The sequence below is a fragment of the Asterias rubens genome, chromosome 1 (assembly GCF_902459465.1).
Source record: "Asterias rubens chromosome 1, eAstRub1.3, whole genome shotgun sequence".
Taxonomy (NCBI): Eukaryota; Metazoa; Echinodermata; class Asteroidea; order Forcipulatida; family Asteriidae; genus Asterias; species Asterias rubens.
Window position 1 is genome coordinate 11,529,375 of NC_047062.1, and position 19,027 is coordinate 11,548,401.

The 19,027-nt window shown below is 37.6% G+C and overlaps 1 protein-coding gene across 4 annotated transcripts in view; it reads left to right on the forward strand.

The window, feature by feature from the left end:
* Positions 1-19,027, forward strand: part of LOC117292034 (serine/threonine-protein phosphatase 4 regulatory subunit 4-like) — a 57,581-nt gene that overhangs the window by 24,187 nt on the left and 14,367 nt on the right. For 3 of the 4 annotated variants that reach the window (XM_033773997.1, XM_033773994.1, XM_033773995.1), the window contains exons 8-15: positions 999-1,120; positions 6,074-6,196; positions 7,971-8,071; positions 9,076-9,108; positions 12,676-12,753; positions 14,338-14,457; positions 15,400-15,477; positions 16,086-16,166. In XM_033773997.1, the coding sequence (XP_033629888.1) occupies positions 999-1,120; positions 6,074-6,196; positions 7,971-8,071; positions 9,076-9,108; positions 12,676-12,753; positions 14,338-14,457; positions 15,400-15,477; positions 16,086-16,166 (736 nt within the window). The remainder of the gene's footprint in view (positions 1-998; positions 1,121-6,073; positions 6,197-7,970; positions 8,072-9,075; positions 9,109-12,675; positions 12,754-14,337; positions 14,458-15,399; positions 15,478-16,085; positions 16,167-19,027) is intronic. The other variant, XM_033773998.1, reaches the window with a different exon arrangement.

The following is a 19,027-nucleotide window of genomic DNA, read 5'->3' on the forward strand; positions in this document are numbered from 1 at the left end:
ACTGCAACTGGGGAAAATCAGGAAATGAAAAAGAAGAAAAAAGGTCATTCTGTGTCAAATCACAAAAAAATGGCAGTTTTAGTTAATGGGGGTAATCATGGCTCAACAAGCCCAAGTTTTAAATTCCAGCTTGATCTGATAAACGGTTCTTGAGCAACAGTATGCATTTTCTCGTAGATTTTTGTCAAAAAGCGCCTGGCTGCGTATATTCAACTGAACATAACCATTGGGTCAAATTGTTTGAAATTGGTGTCTTTGGAAAGGAAATTGCATAAGCTTTCCAAATCTGCCATTACTGTTTTTGTAGGAATGTGTTTAGGTTTAAAAAACTATTGCCTTCTACGTTGACCTTGGATTTGACCTTGTGGGTCACGTGATCTGGAGATGAACTTTGATGAAAATTTACCCTCACATGTTTGCTCCATAATATCAAAAATTTAGAGATATAATATTTTTGGCCTGCCTTCAAGCCTCACTCAAAGTTGCCCTACTTGCCTATTCCTGTGCAAAGTATGTATACATGTGCATCCGCATGTATCATGATTTTGCTTATACATACGTATGAACAACTACATTGTATGTAAGAATTTGCTAAGCAAATAGGAACAGCTTCGTGACATTGGCCATGTGGCTGAGCACGCAAACTTGATCAGCATTGAAAAATGTTGCTTAGCACAATAGATTACCAACCAACATGGACATCATCATCTTCCTATACTGTGCAGAAACCTCCTCTGGAGTATACTCGCACATGTCATGTGTACAATGAGTGACTTGTTTACAGTAGCAGTGAGATTATTTTAAGCAGCTGTATAAAATTTGGTTAAAGGTACATGTAGGGTAAGATATAACAGACGTCGAATGATAAACATCTTGAGTGAAATTGACACTTGTCACAGAAGGCTTGAACAAGAACATGATAGGCTAGGCTTAGCTCGATAAAGCATGTAGGCTAGAGCCTGAATTGAAAACTGAACTTCTTGTTGTTATTTTTTAAGGCTGGAGCCCACCAAGAGTGCAATACTTCCAGAGCTGGTGGAACTAAGCAATGATGAGGAGAGCTGCGTACGCTTAGCGGCGCTGGAGACCATAGTTAGTCTGCTTAGTCTGCTGGATGATGGTGAGTTTGGTTTAGCCTAAGATCACACACAGCTTATCAATACAGGGCCTGATTTCATAGCCCTGCTTACTGCTGAATTCTGCGCTTATAAGATAACCATTCTTCGCTTGCCATGCAAGCGTGCTAGCTGTGTAAGCGTAGAATACCTAGTAACATGGGGTCACATGTGCACAAGCCAAAATTCCCAGTTAACCCATAAAATTCGCTTGATGTATGCACAGAATTCTCTGCTTCCGCAAGCACATGGGTTAAGAAAAAAAACTTGTGCTGGTGCAGTTGTCTAAATGTTGTTTGGTAAATCATAATGATCAAATCATACTCTAAACACATCCAATAAGTTTTTCACATACATGTAGCATTGATTTATTTTTCATATAAATGTATGTCTGATAATCAAACAAAGAGATCCTCAAATTTGAAGATACTATTACTGTTTGTTATTTTATTTTATTTTATTGAGTGTTGATGTGTTTGTTTGTTTGTTTGTTTGTTTGTTTATTTATTAAAGATGGTTTTCCCAACAAGGGAAATTAGCAGAGATCAGTTCCCAAAGGGGATGAATGCAAGTCTCTCACATACATGTACAGATATTGGTTTAGAGTCTATGCATTGCACAAATCAATTCATTTTGGTTCAGTAACTGGACAACATTACTTATTCTAGTCATTTCAGTATTATTATTATTATTATTATTATTATTTACTTGTTTTGCTTGGGAAATTCATACAGTACATAAAGATCCACTTATTGCATTGCTCCGATAAGCCCACTAGTACAGGGTGTACATTAGCAATAGACTGAATGAAACGTTCAGTGAATCACAAATGGTGCACGGTTCTTTAAATACCCATGTACACAATTATAGATTGTACCATTCAGCATGGAGGCCATGTATACAGCCTTCAAGAGCATTCCTCTTTTTGACTGAGAATGCCCACACATGGGGGAAGCGGTTGCTAAGCAACGAGCAATCACAATGAGGTGTACGCACCAATCTCAAGTGAACGTAGGGTGTTTGTTTCGACGGTGATTGTTTGTTTTTGCAAATGTACCGTGGTTTGATTTGCTCATTGCTGAAAATGCATATAATTTGAAGTGTCATTATCTATGTTTTTCCATTCTTTTGTGGAAAGTGATTCTCAGGAAAAAGGGAGAAAAAGAGACATCCTTTAAAAACATGTGTGTGTGACGTTTTGGATTTGGATGTTTATTCTCAACGCTCTTATTAGAGCCAAACGAGAAGAGAGAATACAACGAAGTCGTTTTCAGTTTTAGATGTGGGAGGAAAACCTCAGAGAATTTTTTCCCAAAACCCACGCAGTCCCCACGCATTCAAATCCAAATACAGGGATTCAAACCTGGGTCCCATAGGTGGAAGGCGAGGCAAGACACCACTGCGCCAACCTAAACCCGTGTGGGTTTTTTTCTTCCCCCTTTTGTACAGTGTCAGGTTGTGACTCGGTGTTTTCTTTACTTGCTTTTCACCTCTGTGGAACCCAGGTTCGAATCCTACATCAAACTGGAGTATGCAAGTAGATTGAGTTTTCAGACCCTACCTGATTGCAAGGGTTTTTCTCATTTTGAGATTTTCCCTCCACAATTTTCTTCTTGTTTCCCAATCACCACCTGGTGATGTGTAAATAAATAAATATCAACATGTAATATTTTATTTATATATATTTATTAATGACCTATTTTCATGCTCATCTTCATTCATGCATCCTAACCAGGTTTGAATCATACTAGAGGTTAGATAACGCAGATGTAAAATTCATTGTATTAAAACTCGTGACATTGTCTGCTTTTTGTGTTCGCATGCTCCATGTTTTTTCCAGCTTTTCATTTTCTTACGGACTTTGTATTAAGAACAAGAGAGCAAGTGTACACAAATTTCACTGCTGATGAAATTTCATCTGCTCTGAGAAATTTACGGTGATAATTTGCAATTTCATATTTGTAATGATCAAAAGTCATGAAATAATTTATTTAAATTTAAATATATCAAAATCAACAAACAATTGTTTTACTTACTAAATGAATGTTTCTTTTTGCTAATCAACAAATGTTGCAGACCACTCATTTACCAGGAGGTCAAAAAATATGCAAAAGTAATTTTATGAAACCAATACAACATGCAGGAATGACCCTTTTTGTTTGTTCTGAGCAGTCTATTTATTCCTTTTGTTTGTCCAAATTTTGCATGTGTCATAATACAATTCTGGTTTTTGAAACAGTGCAGATTCAAACAATTGTTATAACCACTTCCACTTTGGTACCTGCCTATACTGCTTGAATGACACAAGCTTGCACACTTTAAAGGGTATATGTACTTTTTCCTAACAAAAAACACAATGTCCACAGATTTACATTAAACTTACACAGTTTGAAGATTATGATAGTAGAAAGCTTCCCTTGAAATTTTACTTACTGAGGTGCTGTAGTTTTTGAGAAATGAGTAAAGTAATAATTTTCGTCTCAGTTTTAGCATGTAAAAACGTATAAACCAGTTATGCTATGGTTTTGGTATAATATTATAACTGGTTAAGGGGATTTTACATGCTAAAATAATTTTGGTCTCATGAGACCAAAATTATTTTGTGACTTTTTTTTACTAATTTCTCAAAAACTACATAACCTTAGTTAGTAATATTTGAAGGGACGCTTTCCACTATCATTATCTTCAAACCCGGTAAGTTTAATGTAAATCTGTGGACATTTTAAAAAAGTACCCGAATTCTTGAACGCATCTCAATGTTCGAATAGGCCTACGCCAGAGACTTGCAAAGTTGATTGCCTGAGACTCTTGCATTTAATGCTATGCCCATGGCTGGAAGAAAAACTACCTAATCATTCAACAGACCAAAGTATGTTTATTCAAGAAGGACTTCTTCCTACTGCATTCAGCTCAAAGTTCTGTGGCGTGTTTCCAATTGCGATGTGCTCATGTAGCGAGTGAATGCTGTTTCAATATTATGACTCGATGTTCAATGAGGATGTCTCTGTGTAGTGGTTGTTTGTGCACGTACAACACCCACCTGAATCCCAAAGCACTAGTGGATTAATTAAATGCATGAGTCTATGTTTACTTTGTATGTTTGTGTACTCTACCACACTGGTCCGTAACGCATACCTGTGGAGCATGTTAAAGACAGTGGACACTATTGGTAATTGTCAAAGACTAGTCTTCACAGTTGGTGTATCTCAACATATGCAAAAAATAACAAACCTGTGAAAATTTGAGCTCAATCAGTCGTCAAAGTTGCGAGATAATAATGAAAGAAAAAACACTCATGTCACACACAAAGTTGTGTGCTTTCTGATGCTTGATTTCGAGACCTCAAATTCTAAACTTGAGGTCTCCAAATCAGATTCGATGAAAATTACTTCTTTCTCGAAAACTACGTCACTTCAGAGGGAGCTGTTTCTCACATTGTTTTATACTATCAACCTCTCCCCATTACTCGTAATCAAGAAAGGTTTTATGATGATATTTATTTTGAGTAATTACCAAAAGTGTCCACTGCCTTTAATATTGGAGTTCTGTAGATTTGTAGGTCACCACAATAAGAAGATCTTGACACATTTTATTCACGGTTTGTTAGTCTGTCCGAGGTAACAAGCATTGTGTAGATATAGATAAGTGCTGCTGGTATTTTTGATTTGCTTTGGGTCAATCGGGAAATGTTGTTTGTTTGTTTGTTTGAAAATGAGGTCTCAGTTTCAGAGAAGTGGTTGCTGGTTTTGTATTGGTAACGGACAAGACTAAGGCCTAGTTGAGTTTGAATCGAAAGCTAAGGCCATCTCCCTACTAGTTTTTATACATAACTTGAGCATCGTTCCAACTACATTAGAACCAGTTCCAACTTGAGCTACAGTTGGGATGGACCAACCACGCAACAAACAAACAAAAATTAGTTGGGATCATCATATTTATAGGATTTTCTGAACCTGAATTGGAGTTTGACTTTTTAGAATGGACATTTGGTTAACATATTAAACGGCAACATATTGAATGTAAATGCGTAAAACTTACATTTCTTTTCATGCTCCTTTGAGAATAAAAATTGATATTATTCTTATTTTTTTTTTAGCTCAAGGCACTAGATGTCATTTTATATGTAGTTGATAGTCATCAGAAAATGAGGGAAGAAATTTTGCTCTTATTTTCCCCCCAAAATCACTTATTTTTCTTAGATTGAACTTTCCTGTTGGAATGGCTCTCACAATTCATTGATTGATGTTGAAAAATACAGCTGTTTTTACATGATTGTTCATCTTGTATATCTGTTTAGAGAAGTGTTCTGTATTTGACAATTTATCAGTATCTTGGCTCTGTATAAAAGTTCAACAATTTGTCTCTCGTGTTTGTGTGTTTTTATGAGAAAATTGAACAAGGTATAAATGCAAGAAAAGTTAAAGACCCTACGTTTAGATCCTTGGCAGTGTCATGGCCGAGCAGTTAAGAGCACCGGATTCAAGCTTTGGTGTTTGATCAGCATGGTGTGGGTTCGGATCCTGGTCGTGACACTTGCTACGTAAAATTGGGGAGGTAGTGCTTTCTGCTCTACCGGCCAGGCTTCGTATAGATGATACCCAAGCCTACATTCGTATTGACTTAAAAAAGAAAAAAAAATCCTATCAGAGTCTTTCTCAAAAGCTATATATAACTTTCAAGAAAGACTCTGCATATATGTGTTTTATCTCAAATTTATACTTTCCACTTTATAGTCATACTTGGAATAGGTAGGATATGAAACTTTGCATACTGGAGGTATAATAACTAAGAGAGGTTTGCGGTAACACTTCTGTGAATATCTCTTTTTGAGTAGTGTTGGTTCAGATAAGAACCAGTGGTTAACGACCAAACTTTTAACCAGCATGCTGTGATCGTCTTCAGGAGAATAATGAAGACCACTTTTATGATCCTTATTCTGTTTTCTTGAATCTTTTCAGAGACATGTACGCAGACTATTATTCCACTGGTGTGCAAGTTCTGTGAGAACGCCATGCAAAGTGAAGACTCCACCTTGCCCGCTGTGGCCAGGCAGTTTGGTCGACTCTGCCATGGCTTATCAGGTAATAATAGTAATAATATTAATAATAAAAGTGGCTTCCTATACAGTGCATATAGCTGTCACTCAGTGACGCTCAAGGTGCTTTAACATTCATTTTTCTTTCTTTCTGCAAGGCAAGTAGGACTATGTTTGAATTGAGACCTACTCCTTTTACATAGCACCATGCACTATCTGCAGCCAAATCAAACCAGGAATGGGGTGAAACCCCTTCTCTTTGTGATAAGTGCACTGGGTTCTCTTACATGCGTTACACAACACACGGGACCAGCAGCTTTACGTCCCATCTGAAGAACAAAACATGGTTAAGTGTCTTGCTTAGGACACTGGTGTAAGAAACACCAGAGTCAGGTGGTCGTAACCACTGGTCATGACACGCCATAGGTAGAAACTGCTCTTCCCTTTTCACAAAACTTGGCTGTCTAAAACTTGCTTAAAATGGTATCCAAAATTACTAATTAAGGTATTGGCCAAAAAAAAAAAAAAAAAAAAAAAAATCGTTTTTACTGCTTGTATACACAAGGAACTTGATATGTAAATAATGTTTAAAGGCAGTGGACACTATTGGTAATTACTCAAACTAATTATTAGCATAAAACCTTACTTGGTAACAAGTAATGGGGAGAGGTTGATAGTATAAGAGAAACGGCTCACTCTGAAGTAATGTAGTTTTCGAGAAAGAAGAAATTTTCCGCAAATTTGATTTTGAAACTTCAGGTTTAGAATTTGAGGTCTCGAAATCAAGAATCTGAAAGCATACAACTTCGTGTGACAAGGTTGTTTTTTTCTTTCATTATTATCTTGCAACTTTGACGACTGATTGAGCTAAAATTTTCATAGGTTTGTTTTTTTATACATGTGTTTAGATACACCAACTGTGAAGAGTATTATTTGACAATTATCAATAGTGTCCAGTGTCTTTAAGGTTAATTTTGAGCTGGTGTTTTGCTTTTAGTCATTGGCTCAGGGAACTGAATGAATGAATTGCGATGTTTGTATCAGACATAACTAATGGTCGTACCATTGTCAATGCCACAATGGGATGCCCTTTTGTACGTATGCTTTATAGTCAATGAAGGTGATTGGACCATGGACTTCTATTACATTTGTACATGTCTGTTGACACAGACCTCAATTTTTACAATATGTGAGAAATAACGACGCGCATCAAAACCCTTTGATTGTTCATTTGGTTACCTTAGATACAGCACATCCATTTATGTAATTCCCAGTTTTTCTTGCATGCTTACATGGAATTAATTTTGACGAGTGTTTTTTGCGAATGTTTGTTCAGTTTTGCCCATGAAAGTGTAATTCATCATTGGCAGAAAACATTCTTTGCAATATTGAAGTTTGTATGGAACATTTCTGTCAATCAGCCTCACATTGTTTGAATCAATGCCAGTTTTAATGTCCCCAATGTAGGAAAAATTTTGAGCATAATTTAGGTCAAGACCCCCCCCCCCCCCTTTAGTTTCCCCCGGAAAAATAATTTCCCCACCCCCTATCTGCCCGTACTATTATTGAGGTTTCTGACGCCCAAACTTACCATTATCAGTTGAAATCAACATCCCCCCTCCCCGCCGCTCAGATTTGCCAAATATATGGCTTATTTGTGGTAACTAGTTCGTAGTAGACCAACAACAAGATTGAAGAATACAAAATAAATACTAACATGCATATTACATCCTCACAAAAACATCTACTGTCCCCACAGGGGAACTAAACGCCAATTGTTTAAAAGCACTTAAATGGTTTCCATGGTTTTTCTTTCACAGTCAATCTAACAGAAGACCAGAAAATCTGGTTCTTGAACTTCTACTGCAAGTTATGTGTGATCGGTCTGGTGCCTGAGAAAACAAGGGTCAACGACAGACAGGTAAGTGACGCTACTTAAAAGCAGGTTGCTCTATGTTTTATGCAATGAACAGATTTCAAATTAGAAACTCGGAAGTGTACAAGTGTCCAAAGAACAGCAAGAGCTTGACATTGCCAGGAGCCATTGTTTTGTGTGGATTTGCATAATTATAAAGTCCGCCATTTTGACCATTTAACCAGCAATTTGTTTTGTGAGAAGTTCACTGGTGCAAGAGCTTGAAATTGCCCAGAGCCATTGTTTTGTGTGGATTTGCATAATTATAAAGTCTGCCATTTTGACCATTTAACCAGCAATTTGTTTTGTGAGAAGTTCACTGTTATTAACTTCACGAGTGGCTAGCCAAATTTTTGTCAAATGAAACAACCTGTAAAAAAACTTCATCCTGAGGAGCCATATTTCAACTGCATCTGAATGGAAGACTTTTAAACAATAGGTGGGAGCAGACTTACCGGGTAAATTTTCATTGTGGACGCCGCTCTGAGCATGCTCCATTTGTAAAGAATGATGGATTTACATGGTAAGTCTGCTCCCACGTAGAGCCCCAAATGTAGCCACCAATGTCTTGATCATACAGAGATTTATGTTAATTTGGCCTGCAGCCGATTATACGAAACACTAGGATTTATCCTAACCCGAGTTGGTAGAGTAACTCGCTCTAACTTATATGATAGGTTCAATGTCATAACGTCTATGGATCAGAACTTAACTCATTCTAATTCCTAAGATTACTCCTAAGTTAGGAAGAGTTTGGTGAATGATGGCTGGTCCTTGAAACCCACTTGCTATAAAGTGTGGTTAATTAACTTTGGAAGCAACTGGCTTTTTCGCAAGAGAAAAACAGAACAAAAAGTCATGGATGTCATCTGCATGCCGTGACGATCAATGTAGCAAGTCGGAGCCACTCATTTTAAAATCAGAGATTGGTCTGGCTAAAAACTTAAAAATGCGTTTGTTATTTTGGTTTTGTTTTGTGTTTATTTCTGTGTTGCATGCTTCACTTCTAGGACTCACTAAAAACAGGAAGTTCCCAACATAAGGTGAATTTAACATCAATTGGTGATCGTCACTTGCTGTAGACATCTAAACATTGCTGCTCATCTTTTAGCATCTTTATCATTTTACTGCCGTCTTGTTTCTTTCTGCCATTCTGTTTGGTGTAACCAAAGAAACAGAATGTGTAGAACTACATGAATGAGCTGGCACTCTGAGTATATAAAGTCAAAGAGTATTTTTTTTTATATTTATAATAAACTAAAATTTTCTTAAAGGGTTTATGTACTTTATCCTAACACCAAACACAATGTCCACATATTTACATTAAACTTACACAGTTTGAAGATTATGATAGTAGAAAGCTTCCCTTGAGATTTTACTTACTGGGGTGCTTTAGTTTTTGAGAAATGAGTAAAACAAATAATTTTCGTCTCAGTTTTAGCATGTAAAAATGTATTAACCACTTACATGTATGCTATGGTTTTGGTATAATATCATAACTGGTTAATGGGATTTTACATGCTAAAATAATGTTGGTCTTCCTGAGACAAAAAGGATGTGTTATTGTTTTACTCATTTCTCAAAACTACACAACCTCAGTTAGTAATATTTGAAGGGAAGCTTTCCACTATCATTATCTTCAAACCCTGTAAGTTTAATGTAAATCTGTGGACATTTTGAAAAAGTACCTGAATCCTTTAAAGCACTTAAAGACATGGACACTATTGGTAATTGTCAAAGACAAGTCTTCTCACTTGGTTTATCTCAACATATGCATAAAATAACAAACCTGTGAAAATTTGAGCTCAATTGGTCGTTGCAAGTGCGAGATAATCAAATAATAATGAAAAAAAAAAAAAAAAAAAAACTTGTCACACAAAGTTGAGTGCTTTTTAGATGCTTGATTTCGAGACCTCAAAATCTAGTTCTGAGGTCTCGAAATCAAACCTGTGGAAAATTGCTTCTTTCTCAAAAACTATGTTACTTCAGAGGGAGCCCTTTTTCACAATGTTATATACTATCAACAGCTCTCCATTACTCGTTAACAAGTAAAGTTTTATGATCATAATTATTTTGAGTAATTACCAATAGTGTCCACTGCCTTTAAGCAAGCTGAGCCCAAACATAATATTAACAAAAGAAATATTTGTAGTCCCAGCCGATGTCCTACCTACTGCACAGGTAGTAGTTAATGAGCAGGACAGTTTTTTTGAGAACTGAGAAGTCAGAAAGTTCAGAAATTCACTCCGCGACAGTAGAATAAAAAAGCAAGACCTAGTTCCCAAAGAACCTAATCTAGACAGCTAAGTAGATTTATAAATGGGGTTACAACAAGCAAAATTATACTTTGATACCTCACCATGCAATGCCTCAATAACTAAATACAAAGATCACTTTGTGACTATGCAGAGCTTTTGTTCTTTTCACTGTCACTAACTTAGCTTTCAGACTGCTTGCTCTCCATCTAAATTCAATTATCAACTCATCCGCAAACTTCACTCACACCGCGTTCACACTTGATCCTGCTAGGAGGATCAAAGGAGGATCTGATCTCGAAAGGGCCATCAAAGGGAGTTCACCGGCGAGTGTTTATCGCGATCAGAATCAGGATCATATCGGATCATATCCTCCTTTTTTATCTCCCTTTATTGCGAGATCAAATGGAGATCAGATCCCGCAAGGGCGATCAAAAAACAAGTGTGAACATAGATTCGAGTTCAGATCCGCAATTTAAGCTGCTCACATCCAGTGTGCCAGGTCATTAAAAAAAAAACCGCGAAACAAGAAATTGTGAACAACGCTTTGCCTACCCGTCATCGTCTGTGGCCGGCCACAATCAATGACCTCGCACAGTAGCCTTTGCCGTCAGCTGAACTGAACATAACATTGGGTGCGTTCGCTTAGCTTCCCCGGGTCAACCCCGGTATGTTTGAATAGCTTTGATGTCATTCCATGGACTCACCTGGGTCAGCCCCCAGTGCCCTGCCTATGAAATGGGTCACTTGGGGCTGACCCAAGGTGCATGACGTCACCATGAGAGGGCGAGTGTGATCGTTCGATTACCTCTTTTCAGGGGCTCACCTGAATGAGCACACCGGGGTCGACACTGGGAAGCAAATCGAGCGCACCCATTGGTACGACATGACAACGCTTTTAGGTCTCTGCGTACTTACGCATCATGATCGCATAAGCGTAGTTGCTGTTTACAGAATCCATGCACAATGACATCATTAATTAATCATTAATTGTTAACACGGTTTTAGTGTAGTTATTTTTTAATATTCATGCTGTGTACTAATGTATAGACACCCCACAGCCAATATGCATCTAGAACAGTGTAGATAAGGCTGTATTGAGTTTGACTTTGTACTTGCTAACTGACACTAGTAAGTGTGAGAATCCTACATTTACTGTAACAAAATGGAGCAATATTGACTTGTGTACATAATTGTTTTATCAAAACACACAGATTCTTGGTGTTGGTGATTGAACCTTGGTATTGACACTTGAGTTTGGTTGGACATTTTGCTTTTTATATTTTTGAAACGATTGTTTATTTAAAATGGCTTAGTAGACAAACATGCATGTAGGATCAGATCTATTGTGGTGTACTTTTGCATTGATGTTTTTGTTGTTTGGTTTATTTCCATTTGCACAACTTGAAACATACATTAAATAACAGCAGTTATAGGCCCCTAGTAGTAAAGGAAAATGTAATGATTAAGGTACAAATGGAGGTATAACCCGGAGTACCTAGACTGCTAATGGTTCAAAAATATATTAATTGCAGGCGAAAATGCATATAAAAAAGAAAAATTTAAATATACTATCCCGAGGTCAACTAAGACTAAGAGTGTGAAGAAAAAGAAGAAAAATTTAATATTAAGAAGGTTTGCATCTCTTTCGAGGACTGTTGTTCCAGAAAGACACAAGTTGAAAGTATTTATTGTCCCCACCCCTGAAAAAAAAGGGAGTTATTATTATATAACAGAGTTATTTAAATTGCAACCAAATTAACAACCAAATTAATCTTAGCAACCCAAACCCCACACCAATGTAAGAGTCAAACTGGAAGAATACATTAAACAACAAAAGTTTCATCTCATTTGGTAGAGCAGGTTGTAGATTAAGTCAACTTACCCTTGTTCAGCCAAAATGGATTTGAATATATCAATATCAAGCAATACACCCCATGAGAAACTGACTAGGTAAATTTGAAATAATTTGGGGTTGAGAAAGGAAAATTTTACTGGATCGGTATTCGAACTAACGACCTCTTGAAATGTGGGGGCGAGCTACCAACTGGGCTATTTCTTTTTCTATGTTGGTGGTCTCCCCTATTTTGTCAATATCTTTGTTCTGACTGGGCCCCTGAACAAAGTTGTTGACAAAATAGGAAGACTGCCAACATCAGCTGAGTTGGTGGAGCACCAGCCAATTTCGGGGTTCATTGGTTCAAATCCCGCTCAAGTCAATTTGTCTTACTTCAACCCCAAGTTCATCCTGTCAGTTTTCCCTTGTGGTCGTTTACTGGATGAAATCTCTTTGTCTGACCGCATTGTCTCTTGTAGCTGGTTTACCATTTCTGTTTTGATTTGTTTGTTCCACAGAGCCCTCCCATCTTAAACCTCTACAGGGAGGAGGACAGGCATATGGAATGCAGACGACACTGTGCTTTCAACTTTCCAGTAAGCCCCAAACAAGTTGAAATAACTTGGTTAAATTTTTAGTAGAAGCTTAATTTGCACCGGCGATACAGAATGTTGTATTTCTTTTACGAATAATGTATTTGAGAACTTTATACTTGATTCACTTTGTGCATTTTTGACAGAGCCGCGTTAGCACAACAAGTAGCTTAGCACAGAAAGATCATGCAGAAAAAAACCCACCAACAAACAAAATGCCATGTGGTTATTACTGTTAGTTACTGGTTCCTTGTTCAGCTCTGTTCAGCAAATGTGTTCAGCAAAAATTTACCTCAAATTGTTGCCTAAAATATTTCTACCGAGCAAAAAAAAAATAAGCGGGATACCATTCACAGATTGTACATGTGACATGGTATTTCGGCTGGTAACCTTATTTTGGTAAGCATAATTTTTGTTGTGCTTGGCTACTTTTGTTGTGCTTAGCTACTTTGTTTATGCTTAAAGCAGCTCTATGAAGTGGGCCAAGGCCTATATAGTGACACAGGGTGTGCCCTGTCTGATAATCAGACAGTCCACACTATACTGATTATGCTATAGTACTGTCCTGGTTGCCCGGTTGCCGGGATAACATCAAGAGCGGGAGAAAATGCGTTATCTCGTGACTGTGAACAATCAACTGATAAACTTATGAAGACTCTTAAGTAGATTAGACTACTGTGGACTCAGTGTGGATTGAATGCATTCAAAGTAGTACGGGTTCTTTGTAGGGGGTCCTTAGTTTGAGTAATTCAAAGAAAAATTATTGATTGATTATAAACTTCACTGTAGTCATATGGGGACAGGGATGTGATTTCTCCCATTTTAATCAGAAATCCCTTATTAATTTTTTTTTTTTTAACTAGTTTTTTTATTTTATTTATTTAAATTTTTAATTTTTTTATAACTAATAAGATCAAATTTGTAGCAACATTAAGACAAAACCATATGGAACACCCAAGATTGTCAAGTAGGGCTTTTTGAAGATGATAGGGCTTAGAGAAGATGATAAAGAAATGTCAGTTTACGGTCCTGGAAGAAAACCCCAACTACAGAAAAAACACATAGACAGGTCGGGACTGAAAACCCAACCCACATGCAAGGCTCAGGTACTAGCGGGATTCGAACCTTGGTCAACCGAGGTGAAAGGGAAGAAACCACTGTGCCATCCGGAGTGGTTCCCAAAACCAAGCGTGTAACAAATCTCTTTAGTCTCCTGACGATAACTAGAGCAAGCTAGTCATAACATTGAGACCAATTACAAACTCATTCCGCTGTAGTACAGTTAATAACAAGACTCTATAAGCTATTAAAGTAGTAGTCCCAGCCAAATTTCTACCTTCCACCCAGGTAGTAGTTAAAAAGCAGGGCTGTTCTTTTCAGAACTGAGAAGTCTCTCCAAAAGTCTGAAAAATTCTACTCCGCGGTAGTAGAATATGTAGCCAGACAATTCTTTACAGAACAACTTCTACCTGTTTAGATACACACTGCAAACCAAATACATATTGATACCTCACCATGCAATGTCTCAAATCCCATATATATCTCAAGGTGTGTTAACCTGTGTTTATGTTATTGATTTCCCAACAGTGTATGGTTCTATTTGCTGGTCCACGCAACTTCAAAATGGAGTTACATGGCACGTTTGCGTGTCTGTGTGACGACCCGAACAAGTGTGTACGAGTGACGATGGCAAGCGGTTTCCATGAGGTGAGTAGTCATGCAAGGTCATCGGACCACCTTGGAAAATTGTCAGTTTATTATGATCGAGAAATAAGTATTATTAGCTAAAGCAGTATTGTCGCTACAATCTCTACCTTCTGCCTGTGTTGTTAAAAAGCAGTAGTTAAAATGCAGGACAGTTTTTTTCTAGAACCTAGAAGTCTTCCGAATTTTGAAAAATCTACTCCCTGGTAGTAAAATATATAGCGAGACAGTTCTCTAAAGATCAAAATCTAGCTGGTCAGAAGATATACACATGGTGTTACCGCATATATATTCATACATGTACCTCACCATGCATTGCCTCAAATCCCATTAATATTAGCATAATTATACATTGTGTCAAGTCCATTTGGTAATTAATTATTTTAAATGACATGACATTCCTCCTACAAACAGCATTGTTGAATTTTTTAGAGCAGAAATTTGAAAACATGACACCATTAGATTTTCACAACTTATTGGTCTTTATTGGTCTTTACATTCAGAGGAGGAATATTTTGTCAGTAAATACTTGCATTTCAAGACACTGGACACTATTGGTAATTGTCAAAGACCAGTCTTCTTTCTTGGTGTATCTCAACATATGCATGAAATAACAAACCTGTGAAAATTTGAGCTCAATTGGTCGTCGCAAGTGCAAAATAACTATGAAAGGAAAACAACACCCTTGTCACAAGAAGTTGTGTGCTTACAGATGCTTGATTTTGAACCCTTAAAATCAAATTCGTGGAAAATTACTTCTTTCTAAAAAAAAATACGTCGCTTCAGAGGGCGCCATTTCTCACAATGTTTTATACTATCAACAGCTCCCCATTACTCGTTACCAAGTAAGGTTTTATGCTAACAATTATTTTGAGTAATTAACAAAAGTGTCCAGTGCCTTTAAATTCATCAAGTCTCCTCCCTGGTGTACTTTTTTTGTTTCAGGTCGCCAAGATGCTTGGCTCCAGTGTTCTTACGATACAGGGTGAATTAATCAGTCTGCTCAAAGACGATCTACTCGAGGTTAGTAGGATTTAAAACTTTGCATGGTGGGAGAATAATTAAGAGGGGTTAGTACGTTATCAAAACATAAGCAACATCCAGCATTCTACTAATGTTGAGTCGTTAACCACCACTTCTTTTTCAAACCAACACTACGCAAACGAGATATTCACAAACCTCTCGTAGCTACTTGAGGTAAAGAAGAATTTCAATTTCTAAGACAAAAAAATAATTGTGACTTGATAGGATCCCCCCCCCCCCCACAAAAAGTACCCAAACCCTCTAACTGCATATCATAACATATATTTTTATTTGTTTATGCAAGTCGCCAGGCCACTTCAAGATGTGGGCCACAATTATTCTTTCTTGAAGCCACCTACTCCTAGGGCTGAAACAAAGTTACCCCTTTTACAGTCCATATGGATGTAGGCTTGGGTATCATCAATCCGAAGCCTGGCTTGTAGAGCAGAAAGCACTACCTCCCCAATTTTACGTAGCAAGTGTCAAGACCGGGATTCGAACCCACACTCTGCTGATTAAACACCAACGCTTGAATCCGGTGCTTGTAACCGCTCGGCCATGACATGCCACAAGTAAACTATTATGATTAATCTCATTTACTCCTGCAGGTAATTCATGGCATCATATCACACTTACCGGAAACCTTGGACACATTTGCAAAGGGTGGCAACGTAGTCACCGAATCAAAGGTAAACACTCGTACTGAATTATTTGCATAGCCTTTGTATGTATGTGTATTAAAAATATATAAAAAAAAAAAGCCTTGCGTTTTTTTAAACACTATTTATTTTTATTGCGATGCTTCATCAACTGCAACTCCTAACACTGGATGAGATCTGCCCATGATAGCTAGTGTAAAAAACACAACCATTTCATTGCAGTTAACTATGGGAATCTGATAGGTACACTCTGTTTGGCCCCTTATCACTCCTGCCCTTTTTGGTTTGTTATATACTTTTGAAGAAAGAAAGTTAAAAACAAAAACAAGTTCAAATTCGGTTTTATGATGAGCTTATTTTTCAATAACTAGAATGCTCATAGACCATGCATTTTAAGCTGAAATCAACCACTTTTGGTTTAAAATTGCAAATCAAAATGATAGGAATTATTATAGCCATTCAGGGGATTGAACAAGTTTAAAGCCGACTTCCAAAAATTTTAATTTTATTCACAACTTGAACTTCGCTTAAATTGGCATTTTTGGTGTGTTGTAGCCAATGAAAATTTAAAAAAACAGTTTAAAGTAAAAAACACATTTTCAAAAAGTTGGTCTGATTTTACTGGCTGGAGGCACTGCTTGGATTGGCCTGTGAAGAAAACAAAGGTAGGGCTAAACAGAAACTTGTTCTAACATGAGAAAAGTGGTGATTTTCATGGTCTTTTGGTACACTCTCACTCCATACATGCTCTGTCAAATTTGTTTAAGTTGGAAAAAGCCGACCTCCTCACAAAGGGAATGGGCGCGAAATTCTCATCAAAATTATTTGACCATGTTCGTGCTACTCCCATTTTTCAATCGTAGATTCTTGGCTTTGGTTTTGACAATCTTGTCCTGTGTCGAAGGGTAAGCTGGTAAATTGTAATCCCCCATCATGCATTGCTGGCTGTCATCCGTTACGAGCTCGATTCATAAAGCCTCGTGGATGTTGACGCAAAGCAAAATGGCGATGTCAAATATGGATGCTCACTGGGAACATTAACTCCAAGGAATTTAAAAAAAAAAACGGGCGAATGAATTAACACCTGCGTTTTGTTTTGGGGTTGTGAACAAAGAAAATTTGACTAGAGCAGGATTTGAACTAACGACCCCTGGTGCTCTACTAACTGAGCTATCTATAGCCTTATGTTGGCGGTCTCTGTATTTTGTCAACATCTTTGTTTGGGGTGCCATTCAGAAGCCATACATTATTTAACTGTCGTGTAGCCAGGGATCACACCCAAGGTTACGATACAACCCGACAGCGGCAGCCAGGGGAACACCTTAAGGGGATGAGACTTTTTATTTGACGTCTAATTTTGCTTTGCCTTTTACGTTGGCATTTTTAGTCTACTTCAACCTTTACCCATCTACGTTAACCTTCACACATTTCAAGAGCTGTACTAATTTCATTCAGAATCTGCTTTTCCAGATGTTTGTTCTTTGGGCTTCTAAGCGATGACTTTGTTTCCATTTAGGAAGTAATTGAACTAAACATGAACTACTGCCTGATTAGTTATGAAGCATGTTTCAATCAACACCTTACATAACTAATCTGGAAAGTTGTCGTAAAACTCACCATAATTTTGATCGCACGTGGGGCGTTCTAAATGATGAAATTTCCTCGCATCATAATCACAGTTCTATCTTCCTTTGATTGCCTGCAAGTTGTTTACTTACCAATTGCAAAATAAATAATAACAACATCAATGAAAACAAAGAGTCACACATGCCTACACATGGTCAATAGTACTGCGATTGAGTAGGTTATCTGGTTGTTTTTATAGCGTAAATTGATTTGTTTGAACTTGTTTATGGTTGGGGATTTTTCTTCTATACACAAATTGCACTTCTTTCGCTTGTTGCAATGAATTGAGCAGCTAGTGATTTTTGGGGTCTTCAGTGGGTTTTAGGGTGATTTTCTCAACTTTGACAATTAAAAAACAAAACTATTTCTCTGGAGGATTGGCACTGGTATGAACTTTGTAATCAGTGAGCTAAAGCTTTCAAGTTGAAACTACTAAACTGTTGTGTGTGTTATGATTCCCATTCCTTTACTTTGACGTGACATGGTCATGTTAATATAATCAAGCAGTCGGGTTTATCAACACAAACTGCATGGAGTTAATATCGCAATGTGCATGAGATCCAAGTGTTAACACTTACATGATAAGAATAATAATAATATTATTAGTGGCTTCCTATGTAGCGCTCATAGATGTCGCACTCAATGACGCTTATGGAGTGGCCAACATTCAGTGTTTGTCCTGCAAGATACATGTGTGTGTAGCTACGGTTTTGAAGTACGAGACCCTTTTCCTCTACCTGCCACCATGGGGAGGTAGTGCTTACTGCTCTACCTGCCAGGCTTCGTATTGATGATACCCAAGCCTACATCCGTATGGACTGTAAAAGGGGGTAACCCTGTTTCAGCCCCAAGAAAAGGTGACAAAACAGCCCCTGGAAAAAATAATTGTTGCCACCACCTTGAAGTGGCCTTCAGGCCTTGTGTGTCTGGCAACTTGCATGAAAAAAAAAAAAAAAAAAAAAAATGGTTTTCAAGGCACTGTGGCGCAGTAAGCAGCCAATCGAAATAGAAACACCAAGGTGAACCCCTTCTCTTTAATTGATAAGTGCACTGGGTTCTTTTACATGCATTACACAACACATGGCACCAATGTCTTTATGTCCCAATCCGAAAGTCGCAGCAATGATCGTTTAAAATGCCTTGCTCAAGGACACAAAATGTCATGACCGTGACTCAAACTCACATTCTGCTGAACAAAAACACCAGAGTGTGAGTGCGGTGCTCTTAACTGGTCGGCCATGACATTCCACAGTTTGAGATTTAAA